General features: G+C 42.8%; 1 protein-coding gene across 25 annotated transcripts in view; it reads right to left on the bottom strand.

The window, feature by feature from the left end:
* The window catches only part of NEDD4L (NEDD4 like E3 ubiquitin protein ligase), a 265,692-nt gene that overhangs the window by 117,725 nt on the left and 133,057 nt on the right, over positions 1–14,910 (bottom strand). For 19 of the 25 annotated variants that reach the window (XM_083575541.1, XM_083575542.1, XM_083575543.1 and 16 more), the window contains one exon: positions 13,441–13,494. In XM_083575541.1, coding sequence (XP_083431667.1) covers positions 13,441–13,494 — 54 coding nt within the window. Of the gene's footprint in view, positions 1–9,466; positions 12,634–13,440; positions 13,495–14,910 lie in introns of those variants that run through there. The other 6 variants (XM_083575519.1, XM_083575530.1, XM_083575537.1 and 3 more) reach the window with 1 other exon arrangement.

Below are 14,910 nucleotides of genomic sequence, written 5' to 3'. Positions count from 1 at the left end.
AGCAAAACAACATGCAAAAACCTCTTTCTTTGGCATTGTACGGCTGCATACTTAACTCTGCAATGAGCTTTACAAGGTAGCTACTGAGATATGAGTCCATAAGCGGTGCTTGGGTCTTACATTGAAATGCTTCTGAATGAACAACATAGCCAGATTTATTGAATCGCAGGGCACAGAGACAGCTTGGCCATTTTGGGCCACACACAGAGAGAGGCATCTCAATGCACAGACAGCTAGAAGCCCTGTTGCCTCCAACTGTGGCTCCATATCCTTCCCAATCACTGAGTGGCCTCCCAGCTACCTGGGAAATTAAGATTTCATGGCTAATAGCCATCTATATACTCTTCCTCCATGCATTGTAAAACCATGCAAACTAGTGGCTACCGCCACATCTTGTGGCAGCAAATTCTGTGAATTAACTATGCTACGTGTGGGGAAAAGACTTCCTTTCATCTGTCCAGAATCTCTCACCATAAAGTTTCATTGGTCAAGTTCTAATAGGTACAGTAAGAAAGGAGTCGAAAAACTTCCCCCTATCTACTTTCTCAGTACTGTGCAAAAACCTTTATCATGTCACCTTCTGGGTCACTTTTTCTCTGAACTCAAAAGCCCGAAATACTTTAGACTTTCTTCACAGGAAAGACACCTCGATCATTCTGCTTTTCTGCATCTTTTCCTGCTCTACCATATTTTTTGTTTTCCAGATATGGTCACCAGAACTGCACACATTGCTCCAAACGCAGCTGCACCATAGATTTATAACAAGGCACTGTGATACTGATCGTTTTATTTTCACTTAGTTTCCTAGCAATCCTTAGCATTACTGGGTTTTTCAGAGTTGCCCTATAACGAACTGACATTTATCGCTGAGTAATCCACAGCATCCCCAATCCCTCTTTCCTGGAGAGTCATTGCCAATTCAGACCCTGTCAGTACATTCTGAAGTTAGGATTTTTTTTTGCTGCAACGGCATCACTTTACACTTCATTTGCCATTTTGTTGCCTATTCCCCCAGTTTAAATAAATTATTTTAGGACTCTTTCCCCATCCTGGACAGCTATACAGGCATCCCGATTTGAATGGAGGCTGCATTTCGGATCATTGTGGGTGACAGCGGAGTGCACATAAGCCTGTTCCACTGCCTTTTCCGGCCACTTCCAGGTTGCCGTGATACACACATGCACAGTCATGCACCTATCAAACATGTGTAAATGTTGTTGTTGTTGTTGTTGTTGTTGTTGTTGTTGTTGTTGTTGTTGTTGTTGTTAGGTCTTACAGGCCACCCTGATCAAAATATTTATTAATTATATTAATGAACTTCAAAATATTGATCCAGGCAGGACTTTTCATTGTAGAAGCGATGCTGATTCCTTCTCAGCAAGGCTTGTTCTTCTTCATGCTTTCACTTCCTTCTTTAATTATGCTTTCCAGCAGTTTACCCACAGTAGACTTTATGCTGTAACTGTCCTGTAGTAATCTAGTTCACCTTTGGACTCATTTTTTTTATTATTCCTTATGTTTGATGCTTTCCCATTCTCCAATAAAGAGGTTGGGTTTTTAAGTTGAAATAAGAAGAAATAACGCGGCATCTTGAATCTTGCTAAGCTGTTGGAAATCACCATCTTCTCCATTTCTCCATTTCGTCCCTCCCATGCTGCTGTAGGTCAGCAGCAGAGCTCATGGCCTTGTAATATCTCCAATTAGCAGCTGGAAAATACCTTGCCTGAGACCTTAAGAGTCCCAATGCCAGTCAGAGCAGCTTAGATGAATTGACTCTATAGGTCAGCTTCCTACATTCATACTCTTGTCAGTGCTGGTTCTCCTGCCCTTGTTGTTGCTGGCCTATTACTCGCACCACTGTGAGAAAGCTTCACGCACTTCATTATCCTCAGTCTACATCACAAAACTATGTTAAACAGGACAGTACTAGAAAGGCCACACGCAGCTACCTTCTAGACTTAAGAGGTTCAGCCTGAAAAAGAATGATTGGAAATACCCCAAGCATGTGTCCAAAAGGCCACAAGCACAAGTGAGCAAGAGTGCCATGTTTCAACTTTTTCCACACACTCAGAATCATAGAATTGTAGGGCTGGAAGGGACCACGGGAGTCATGTAGTCCAACCCCCTGCAATGAAGGAATTTGTTTGCCCTGAGATTAAGAGTTTCATGCTCTACCAACTGAGCTATCCCAGGGATACTTGAAGTTACAGAACTGTGTCCCCCCCCCCTCAATTTGTCCATTTAGGAACCCTTTAAATCTGCAAGCAAAAAAACTTACAAATTTCACATCTTCTATCCATGCACTATGGTACGTCTAGGTCACAACATGTATTACTACATGAAGAGAAACTTCCCTTTCTGTATCGCAGCTCTGCAATTTTATACAGAGAGCAGGAGATAGGAGTATGCCAATAACGGCTAGGTTTGATAACCATGGGGGAGTATTTTGCTTGTTTGTTACTAAGTTATGTATGTTGTGTTTTTATATTGGAAACTGCCCTGTGATGAAAATGAAGAGCAGTATAGAAATTTAATAACAAAAGTAAAAATAAAAAGCAAAAGTATTAGTTTCTATTATCCAGAAGTCCAGTTCAGCCACAATATTGCTACAGTGTTATAGGAACTGATTCACAAAAAATGTTGTTACGTGAAGAGCAGAAACTAACTACTGAAGAAAGATCTCCATTACTCCTATCACTCTGAAATTGCTTGAAAATTAAATACATGTATTAGTCAGAGAGGTCACTTTTGGGTTTTCCAACGGGACCCCTTTGTATCTGCACCTTTTTGCTTCAATGTGGTCCCTTTTACAACTACATGACAGCAATTCAACAGGTTTGGGAAAGAAGTCAACAGCGTCACCACAGAATATACAGCCGTACCTTGGTTCTTGAACAGAATGCATTCTGGGAGTCCAAGGCGCGGCTTCTGATTGGTTGCAGGAGTGGTTCTGCAGCCAATCAGAAGCCACACCGGATGTTCGGCTTCTGAAAATCGTTCTAAAACTGGAACACTCACTTCCGGGTTTTGATAGCTTGGGAGCAGATTTGTTCAGGAGCCAAGGCATTTGAGATTCAAGGTAGCATGCACTTTCAGGCTAAACATCCAAAAACACACATTTGTCCATGATGGTTCAGAAGCTATTTCAAGGACTGACTTCTGTTAATATGGAAGTTCGTTACTTGCTTGGTTGCCTCAATAAATAAACAAATTCATATCTGTCGAGCATCCGGTATCTTAATCTGATTGCCTACTTTTAAACCAGTACATGCCAAATATAATCTGTATACCTTGAACCCAGAATGTTTGCTTTAAAAAGCCAGGGTTGACACTCTGATTTATAGAAGCATTATACACCTAGCTTGAGAGACAAAAACAGATAGATGGCATTCCTAAAAACCCATCATCAACAAGTATCCTTTCACAAGGGAACTGAGAGAACAGCCAATTTCAGCAATATGACTTACTCATATTTCCTGCTTACAAAAGGAGCTTTCATGCCTGAAAAGTTATATAGAAAGAACAAATAAGTATACACAGACCTCACTTTTTGTTTGTTTCCATTAAAAAAAAAAAGGAGGAGAGCGTTGTTGCCTAAAATTACCTTTTATTTAAAAGAAAGAGTCAAAATGCAAGAAGACTGCCACAACGGTATGTCGCCAAATACTAAATAAACAAGAGGTGGGGGGAATTAGCAATGAAGGAGAAACCACTAAGACCTCTACCATAAGCCTGGAATACATGATGTGTTTGTAGGGACAGGGAACTCTCATTCTGCAACCCAGAGTCATCGCTCAAAGGCAAATTGGGACAGACCACCTGCTAAGCTTTGCTTGTGGCTGCAAAATTATTCCTGCAGGACCAGCCATCCCTCCACAGCTGGTATACAAATCATTGTTCTGTATGGGACAATGACAATAAAGATTATCATATCGTATCATATTGTATCGTGACAAGCCATGGCAGTCACCAGAAAGTCCTTGAATAGGTACTTAACAGTTTGATATAATCCGACAGAATGGAGGAAAGACACAGGACATTTTGTGACCAAGCTAGACCCATGTTCTAAAGCCCTCTAAGGGTCCATGTCTTTGTCAGCAGTGCCTCTGAAATTCTAGCTCTAGAATCTTTTATTTGCCAAGGGTGTCTGGAATTCTCTCAGACAGACCCTCGTCAACTAAATACATAGCGGCATTTCCTCGCCCAAGCTGCTTTTATAGACCAATACAGCAGACATGAAGACGTGTACTAAAATACAGCATAGCCCAGTTTTTAATATCAGCAGAGACAAATACAGAAAAGACTTCTTTGCAAAATATCAGCCCAACAGAATCCAGAACGGGCCTTCCAAACACATGCACCTACAGATTAGGCATTGCGCTTAAATATTAGGACAACGTGCTCCTATTTTCTTCTCTAGTTTTTGTCAGGAGCTTGTCCTACACTTGAGTAGGACCCTGGCAGAGACACATGCCTGTCTGGCATGTTCTCTCCCTTCTGGTCATCCGTTTGGGAGCTTCAAAAGCTTTCTTCTGCCCGAACATCACAGCGACCGATGCCAACAGACATCAGCACACTCAGGAATCCGCAGAGTCTTCGCAGCTTGCGTAACAGACCTCAGCAATTCAGCATTTTGGCTAATCTACTTTATTTACATATAAACACACGGAGAACTGCAACATGGCTCCCTCTCTCCCTAGCATCAGACAGAAAAAATAAAGAACAAAGGACAATAGTCCCATTTCACGGAACACAGTAACACAAACATCCTGTCTCCGTCACTTTCCACTCTGTAGAATGAAAACATACACCATCATGTGATAGACAACAATCCCATGACTGCAATCATGGAGCTGGAATTCTAACAGTTTTATGGTAACTCTTAATGAAATGCATCCTGCCTGTGTGAAAGCTATTCGGGCCAAAAGAGAAGATATTTGAAAGGTCATAAACACTCAGTAGCAATAGGACTACAGACGCCCGCATGAATGTTTTCACTCCAGATAAATAAGCCTTGAAGCAGCTGCTGCCTTCAGACCAAATCCCAGGTCCTATATCAATCAAATAATCACAAACTAGCTGAACCGGGGAAGAGATTGGAAGCTATTTTGCCTGAACAGCTTTCATAAAATATATTCTTCTCTACGGGTTTGGTTTGATTAAACGCAGAAGCCTCTCCCACCACAGATTTAAAGGGTTTCCCAAAATAAGATTGAGGTGACTTTCTAATGGAGTGACTCTCCCCTTCTGCTAACATCCACTTGAAATGGGATAGGTGCATATGAGTGCAACGCTGTTCCTCACTGGCATCACACTTTAAGAAGCTTACTGGAAATTTCCTTGAGCTACGATAAAGCTTGCACGAGGCACAGCCCTAGCCACCTCTCTGCGAAGGACAAAAACCTGCAGAAAATGGACTACGGTGGGAGAATGCTAGAAGAACAGTAAAGGCATCCCTCTCCAACATTCTTTGAGCTGGTGCAGTATGGGAAACAGAAAACATGACTAATAAACAGAAAACAAAACTGTGTAAGCATTGCTCCTTGACTAAGCAATCTTATGAGACAGTGTTAAAATTATTAGTAGTAGTAGCAACAGTCCATTAGGTTTTGTTTCTTTTACTAATCAATTCAAGCTCCAATTTTATTTTATTTTTGGTTTTTAAAAAAAGACAACATCCCACTTTTGGATTAACATTTATTAATGGCCAGTTCATAAATAAAGCACATAATAGCCCAGTTATAATTATGGTTTTGTGCTATGATAAGGTAACAAGCTGCAGCCTCACACTCTCCCCTCCTTCCATCTTCAATTAAATGCGGGCTAGCTAACAAACCAGAATCTGAAACCATTGCTTGATCCTTGTCTGAACTAACCACAGTTAGAACAAACCAGCCCCCAAAATTCTAATATAATAAGAAAGCTGTGGTTTCTTTTAAAACCAAAAGCGGAACCTTCGAATTTCATTACCTCCCATTGTCAAGCAACAGAAGCAAATGGGATGATGGCAAACCACTTGAAGACTTACCACGGCTCACTCTGGTTCAGTGTCTGAACTGAGCTTCCGCACAGTAGCCGCTCTCAGCCTCCAGAATATACAGCACACATGCGTCCACAGCTAAGTGTATTCGATATAGAGAGTTTTCATTTCTAAGCACTCAGCTCTCTTGCGCAACAAAGCTAAGCAAAAAAGCAGACAGCCACTTGGATGAGGGACAGCAGCAGTTTAGATGAATATCTGGAAAATGCTTACTTAAAGAATGCTCTGGCCGTGCTCATTGCCTCAGTTCAAGCGCCCGAATGTTAATATACAATGGAAAATGTCAACCCATTAAGCCCATACCGAATTTCTCCTCGCGGCTTTGACTGTATTAGAGTTAAGGAAGTGCGGGTTTGTGCCGTGTGTGCGCCTGAGCGTTATTTGTTTAATGCATTTTGTATACTGCCTCTCTGCCAAGGCACCTGAGGCCGCTTACCATTTTAAAACACTAAAAACAAACCAAAGTCACAAAGTGTAGAATGGAACGCTTGTGTAGGAAAGACGGAGTTACCGGTCTATCAGATTCAAGGGCAAAGATGGTTTTCCCTTCGACATACTTATCTATGGAAGTGCGTGTCGATGGGAAATCTCATGCATCAGATGTGAAAAAGTTGCGTCCAACAGGTTGTGTTGCACACCCATCTAATTTAGAATATATGCAAACTAGTTGTAGTTTGCATATAATTCTGCAAGCTTACTAGATGATCAATAGTTTCAATGAAGGCTTCCAACTTTTCCAATTCTATGATTCTAAGAATAACAAAAAGATGCAAACAGACAAACAAACAAACAGCCCCCCCCTCCCAAAAAAATCCTAGAACTGTAGTGCTGAGAGTTACAGAGCTACCATTCCAAGAGTTCCCCGGGAAGAGGGATTGATTGATAAAGCACTCTCGAGAGTTGTAGTTCTGTGCAGGCTCTCCTGACACCTCTCACTACCTTTAAGAAACTAGAGTTCCCAGGATTCTTTGGGGGAAGCCATTTTCTGCTTAAAGTGATAATGGCACAGTTTTCAATGTATAATGCAATTGAGTCCAAAGTGTGCATGCATCAACATGGTTTATATTTGTCAACTGCTGAAAGGTGGCAATTTGTACCTAATATCAAGGCTTGCCAGCCAAGAGTGTTTGTTTGGCAAGCACGTTATTGAATCTAATAACTATTATAGACTGGTCTACAGAGCATAGCGATGCCTTTAATTGTGTTAAATGAGTCCCCCAGAGGGTTGTCCAATCTGCCATTTCTTCAGCGCAAACCCATAATACTTTCTGAAGGAACAATCAGTGCTGTCTGCTATATGGTGAATATTTTTGAATAATCAGGCTCTACAGGTAATCAAAAATGTTCATACATTGCTGTGCATTTTTTGTTGTTTCATCGAACACAGATCTGCCATTTAGATTTTTTATACTTATATCATTGGCACTGTCCGCTGGAAACTTCAATCTTTGATTGTATGCAATTATTGTCTGTGCAATTATTGTCTACGTTCTGAAGAGACTAAGCTGATGCAGATGTGCATATTTGACTTCTTTTAAGCCTTACTTTTGTATGTACATACAGTATAGCATCAAGTATTTCCCTGAAATGGGGAAAGATATACAGCCTTTAGATACCCCTTTTCATTTATCTATGTGTACATATGTACATTCACTTGGAATAAAGCTGGTATTTAAAAAAGCTGCCAATTTTAGTTTCCCCAGCTGCATTTTTCTGCTCTGGTCTGGTTCTATTGTCAGCTTTTTCAAATCAAAGGGCATACACATTTATTTAATTCAAAAGTGCTCAGCCTCCTCCAATTCTCAGAATGGCAAAGGACATGCATCTAATAAAATATGCATCATATTTTTTTTTAATTACACACTCTGAAGTTCAACATTTTAAAATTTCTTTGACTAGGCTGTTACACGATCCTGTGGAGAGTGCATGCCCGCTCACTCTCTCACCACTTGTGAATTAATACACATAAAATAATGAAATTCGCCCCACTCAAAGGCTCAAGAGTTAAAGCAGAATTTGGTCCATAATTCCCACACGGTCCTCTCTCAGTCACCCTCCGGAATATCTAAAGCTCGCCCAACACTGAACACTCCGTATATCTGCTTTAGATAGCTCGTTCAAAATTATTACTGCTGTAGAAGCATCAATGCAGAGGGGCCCTTTCCCCTTTAAAATCTTCAGCGTCCGTAATAATCATTTTAATGCAATTTCGATGTGTCTACGATAAAACCTGGAGGATTTGGCAGGGGCAGTAAAATCCCAGGAGAAAGCAAAGAAATTAAAATGTTTGCTGGTCCCTTCCTTATACCACTCCCCCCCCCCCCCCGAAATCTAGAGAAAATTCTACATACGCTATATAGGACCACACAATTCCTAAAAGAGAAGGAAGGTGGCATTGCTTCTAAAGTAACTAAGTTTATTTCTTCAGTCTTCTTGACGTGTAGATGTATCTACATTCCAAGAAGTAAAATTAGGATGCAGCTCTCGCGATTAAAGCAGCAGTCATCACATTGCCCTCCCATAGTCAGGCGTTGCTTTGCTTTGTTGAAATACATTTTAAGTATGCCTGAGAGAGCGATGCCCGTATGGTGATGGAAGCAAGAAACGGCTAAAGTTCTGTTCTTGCACATGTGTTCACATAGTATCTGCAGTTCTAGATGCCACTGTGCAATAATTGGTCACAGTATTTACTTTTTTGCTTTTGTCCTTCTCTTACATAATATTATTTGGGTTGAAGCTCGGCTTCGACACATTATGCATGTAAAATGTAAAAGCATTTATCCCTCCAAAGATGTGCATTGCCTCAAATCAAAACGCTAGTGCGTTAACAGCGAATGGCTGAAAAGATAAAACGCAAATGGAATGAGCAGAACACACAAACGTGCTTGGCGTTTCACAATGGCTTCGCTTCTGCCACTACAAAGTTATAACTAGACAGAAAGCAATACAGTCCCTGTGAATCGTTTCATTTAAAGGTATTATAATCCCCAATACAAAATTGTGGTTCCTTCATACACACAGTAGAGAATTACTCTGATCACTATGTGTGTGTGTGTTCTATTTATTTTTCAAGAAGCAACTTTTTTTTAACAAAGTGGGCACTATTTATAAACAGCAGCACAGTGGCTTACAGATTTTCGTAAAACTAAATCCTATTGTAACCCTGGATGACGTAACACTGACTAAAGTAACGTGTGAGTTGCTAGGAGACCTCAAAACATTGAAATGGATGCAGTCATAGCTGAAAGCTATTTTAGCTTAATGAACCGAAGATGCTCTGAGATTGTTCTAGAGAAATATAGTTCTTGCTAGCATTATGAGTTGCAAACAATTATGCAAACTATGCAAAGCATATTTGTGAAAATGTAAGTTATCACCATAAGTGAAAAATTAAGTTATCACCAGCACATTAATGTTCCTACTTACTGAGGAGCTGCCTGCCACAGAACCAGGAGAATTAGGATTTTCCTGTCCAGAACCTTGGCCTCTCTCATTAGTCCCACGAGTCACAAGGATTCTGAAATGCTGCTGCCTGGAGTTTTGATCGGGACGGATTTTAAAGGTGCACCCTTGCCCAGGAGAAACCCGCTCCACTGAACCGCTTCGAGATATTTCAGAGCCGTTCCTGCAGTTTCCACGAAGTGCCGGATTCACGCCGTCGTCCTCCGTGGGGCTGACTCGTGCCGGATGGGGCTGAACTGGGTACGAGGTACTCCTTTCCAGCCGTATCCGTGGGTACCTGACCAACCTATCCCCTTTTGTTCCGGTGAAACCAAAATTGTAATCTGCTCCCGCCTCTGCATTGTTCGACTGAGACTGCTGCAACTGGAAGACAAACAATTTCTTCCCCGAACTGGAGGACCCATCGGGCAGGTGCTGCAAAGACCAGCGCCTGGGTTCAGAGGGAGAAGAGGCATTCTGAGCCTCGGAACCAAAGGGCATCAGCGTAACATGAGGAACGTCCACACTTGAAGCTCTGTGCTGAATCCTCACCCCGCTGATGTTTAACCCTGATGCAGGGTTCGTTTCGCCGTCCTGAGCCGTGGCTGCGCTGTCATCATTCCAGTTATTGGAAGGTATCGTACAAAATATTGTATGGTTAGAAGACCCGCCGTTAATCTCGTGCCCCATGTTCTCTGTCTGCCTCGGTGGAGAATTATCTGGAGTCACCTGCGGACTACTTTGAGAAGAATGGCTTCCAACCAGAGATTCATCATGCTCCCCTAGATCTGAAAAGTTACCTGTCTCCTCCAGAGGGGACTCTGGGCCCCCACACTCATCAGAATGTCCATTTACTGCCTTACGCTGGAGGGAGATCTGCATGGACGAGCTCCTTGTCGGACGCGCATCGATGTTGTTTAGAAGCTGGGGGATAAACATGGACGTGCTCCTCTTCAAGGAACTGGCTTCCCGCAGATCCCTGCTGCCGTCGCCGTAATCCATTCTGCGCCTGGAGAAAGGGTGAGGCCCGTTCCTTCTCGGTAAAGTGTGGAATGACATGAAAAAGTCATCATCTTCTCTCTCGTGGTCTAAGATCTCCGACTCGGGAGCTGTGTTGCTTCGCCCGGAGCCAAAATGAAACCGCAGCCGATGGGCCATCGTTTCGGGAGAGAGGAGAGGGGGGGAGACGGCAACGAGTCCAGGCACTGCCAGAAGTTAAGAACTGAAGACATAAACTCCGAGGAAAAGTGTCCCATCTGCCAAACTGTTAGCACTGCTGTACTGATAGCGACAGATAGCAGAAATAGCCCAAGTGGCAAGCAACATTCCAGGCATGATTGGATAAGAGCAATCAGCGCTCCTCCACACTGTGACATAGGGTAGGGTGGCTGGCATCACATGACCCATTTCCCCCTCTCCAATGCAAGCAGCTATTTTTTTTCTTCTTTAATACCAGCAAGAGCCTGAAACAGCACCTTCACAGCTGCTCCTTTTCCATCAGAAAGGAGCGGCCCAGCGGGAGATCTCTCACAGCTGACCAAGGCAGCAAACACACTCAAGCTCTGCTATAAATCTAAAAGTACATCATATTCACAGAACCCTTTTGTACTAAACCAGACCAAACAAAAAATAAAAAATGGAGAGGGGGTGGAAGCGGGACACAGAGCACCAGCAGCACCCACCAAAGACCCCCACCAGTACTTGGCTGATATTGCATTGAAGTTCTCAGGCAGATTGGGGAGTCACAAAAATGGCCAGAGGAAGGTACACACGGAGATTGCGTTTGCTCAAAGCTGGCCGAAGGCTTCGAGTGTCGTTCGACTAATGCACATATTAAAGAACGGTTAGGAACTATATCTTTCTCCCCTTATGCTTAAAAAGTGATTTAACTAGCAAGCTTTTTTTGCTGGAGTGGTAGACACAGATATCATATTGCCACTGTAAACGAACTATAATAACCCGCTCCAGCTATACACAGCGTTTTCCAGGAGAGGCGGTTTGGGGGGTGGGGGGAGGAAGAAGAAACTCTTACACACACACACAATTCAAGCAGCAGACAGGAGCAAGCAACAATCTTCCTTTTTCGGCTTTTGGGAGGCTGAGAAGGCAGCTGAGGTCTGGAGTGCAGGGGTGTTTCTAAAGAGCTGTACTGATCTGACTTAAAACGCCGTCCAGAAACGCTGCCCCACGCTGGCGAGCCTCCAGGGAGAAAGTTAGCAATATTACTAGCTCAGATTGCCAACATGGAATAGAGCTCTGCTTTGTTAGGAGCCAAAACACTCCAGAAGAACAAACAGACTCTAACAATGCCCGAATTCGGCTCTGCTGCACATGGCGGTTTTGATAAATGTCGGAGGGGGTGGAAGGAGAAGGTAGGAACTGAGGCAGAGTCTGACAATGCTCTTCCAGTGCGAATACGAAAGAAGGGCCAATGAAACCAAACAGTCTTATTGCAGAAGTAAACAGAACAACCTGCTTTTATAAAAGAAAGCCTTGGAGAAGGGAGTTGTGGAAAATCATGTGGGTGTTGAGTCAAAATCATATCCTGGGCATCTCTGCTTTTGTTTTCTAAGCACTTGTTTTCCCATATAGGGTTGGGGGTGGGAAGCAGCCCAATTACAAGGAGTAACTTAAAATGATAAAGACTGATGAGGGTAAGTATTATAATCTATACTAGCAAAACTGGACTCTGCCAATGACAACAACGCCATGATTCCTCACTACACAAAAATAATAATAAAAAGAACAGGCACATCGTCTAGAGCATCTCTGGGAATCCAGCATTTTGGACTACAGGACATATTTCTATTAGATAGATAGATAAGAGTATACCCTCCAACATTTCTCCAATGAAAACAGGGACGTCCTATTCCATTATTAATTATTATTATTATTATTCCCCGTCCATCTGACCGGGTTGCCAAAATATATAAAAACATAATAAAACATCAAACATTAAAAAACCTCCCTATACAGGGCTGCCTTCAGATGTCTTCTAATGGTTGTATAGTTACTGATCTCCTTTGTGCGGGGGTCGCAAACTCCACACCCTCCAAAATTTCCCCAATGAAAATAGGTACATCCTAAGGAAAAGTGGGACATCCCAGAATTGAATTAGAAACCGGGATGGCTTCTGTAAAGCTGGGACTGTCTCTGGAAAATAGGGGCACTTGGAGGGTCTGAGATCGATAGAGATACACACAAACACGACACAAATGACAGCTAGGTTTGGTGCTGATGTTATCCTCATACATACACAATCCCTAATCCAGGAGGTCCTCATAGGTAATGAAATATGATGTACAAACATAGCTCCCACATCTCCCAAGGGCTTCCACATTCACTTCAATCAAGACATAGCGCCACACGCATCTTGCTCAGAGTTGGGTCCTTTCACCTCACAAATACGCGTTTGAAATTGGGGGGAGCCTGACTCTATGGTAAATCAGAGAAGTGGGCAAAGAAAGGGCTAAATACCCAGTTCCTTCCATCACCACCCAAAGCTGTTTTTATGCATTTATTTATTTACCTCCATAATTTACTAGTCACCTATTAACTGACTCAAATGGGTTTAAAACAAATGCACTGGGGTTCCGTTCCACGTAGCATGTATTCATTTCATTCCATGTCATTTATTTTTTAAAAATGTTCCTTTTCCTACTAATATATATATCTCCGAGGAAGCAGCAACCAACAGTTTAAAAAACAAAACAGTCCGTTGTAATAAAAGCAGAGCAGAAGGTGGGAGACTCCTGACTGACCCCACTCCTGCCTTTCAGCAATTCCAACAGGAAACTCCAAACTGTTTATAAGCCTGCAATCCATTAAAAAAAGGTCACAATTCATATCCCCACATGCAACCATTTGATAAGTATTACACCGCTTTCGCATTATTTCGGCTGCAAAAAAGGGTGTGGTTATGGCACAGCCACTGAATGTAAAGATAAAAGAACACTTACCAATCTATTTTCATCAAATACTTCAAAGAGTAGTCTGTGGTTAGATGGATCTACCTACAAGATATAATAAAGAATTTAATAGAATTATTTGTTTAAAAACAGACTAACAGTTATATAGCAGTTACTTAATTCAACGTTCTTCATTTACACTGTTTTTAAATGAATCTTGGGTGTGACATGAAGAAACGGAGTTGAATTTTCCAAGGGCAAAGCAAAGAGAAGGCAAGCCAGTGGCCTAGGACCAAGTCTAGGGACAAGCAAACTCCACCTTTCACCCCATCGCCCAGCAGAACCCAAGAAAACGCACCCAAAAATAGGGTGTTTTGATTCCTTATAGGGAGCTAAGGACTCACCAAGACTGTATCAGTCAGCCCAGCTGCCCCCCCCCCAAATAACACCTATAATTTAAGAGAGAAAAAGAGGATCTGTTAAAGAAACAGGTATGATCTCCAGATCACAACCTGGCTGCTTCATTTCCCTCTAGGAATATACAGTCGTACCTTAGATCCTGAACGCCTTGCTACTTGGACATTTTGCCTCTTGAACGCCGCAAACCTGGAAGCGAGTGTGCCGGTTTGCAAACGTTCTTTGGAACCCGAACGTCTGACGTGGGTTCCGCAGCTTCGGATTGGCTGCAGGAGTTTCCTGCAGCCAATCAGAAGCCGCGCTTGGGTTTCCAAATGTTTTGGAAGTCGAACAGACTTCAACTGCAGATTATCCAATGCGAAAATCACTTACTGCCCACCATAATTTCAGCAAAGCGTGTTCCTTCATGGAGAGCACATGTTGCGGTGGGGTCTAACAGGACACACCCTCTTGGTTACTGGATGGGACCATTTGGATGGCCATGACTGTGATTGGGCCAATTTGGGTTGTTGGGGAAATTTTGATGTTACCATTTAGAGGGATGGCCCGAAGGTTATATATTCTTGGGACGCAGTTTTTTCAGTCGCTTTTGCTGCGTGCATCGGATCGCCCGCCCACCCTCCCCAATTTAGGGCTGTTGCGTTTGACCTTGCTATGCCTGTCATGGGGTCGTCTGCTTTTGGGGCAGGGGCCTGGTAGGAATTTTGTCCATTTGGCAGATTGGCTGGTGCCATTTGGTTTTTGCCTACTGCGTAGCAAATCGTCACAACTTGTAAGGTTGCAGTTAGGCATTGGTTAAAAATTGGTTGGTGGAGGGGTAAGGGTTGGCTATGCCTGCCCCTCCAATGCTGCTGCTGCAAGGGAATTCCATTAAAGGAATCCAGGGGTATACCATGCTTTTGTTCGTATCCCCGGCAAGGGGCTAGGGCCGTGCAAGCCCCTGGGAGCATGAGGGGAGGGGTGACGGTATGCTGCCATTCTCCCCCCAATATTGTTTTCCTTTACTGGCTTTTGCTGGAATACAGAAGTCAGTTCTGTCCCGGGGCGGGGACAGATAGTCATAACCAATGCCTAAGCAACCACTCACATTATGTATTTTAATAA

This window comes from Podarcis filfolensis, assembly GCF_964270895.1.
Source record: "Podarcis filfolensis genome assembly, chromosome: 11".
Taxonomy (NCBI): domain Eukaryota; kingdom Metazoa; phylum Chordata; class Lepidosauria; order Squamata; family Lacertidae; genus Podarcis; species Podarcis filfolensis.
This window is presented reverse-complemented; position numbering and strand designations above follow the sequence as displayed.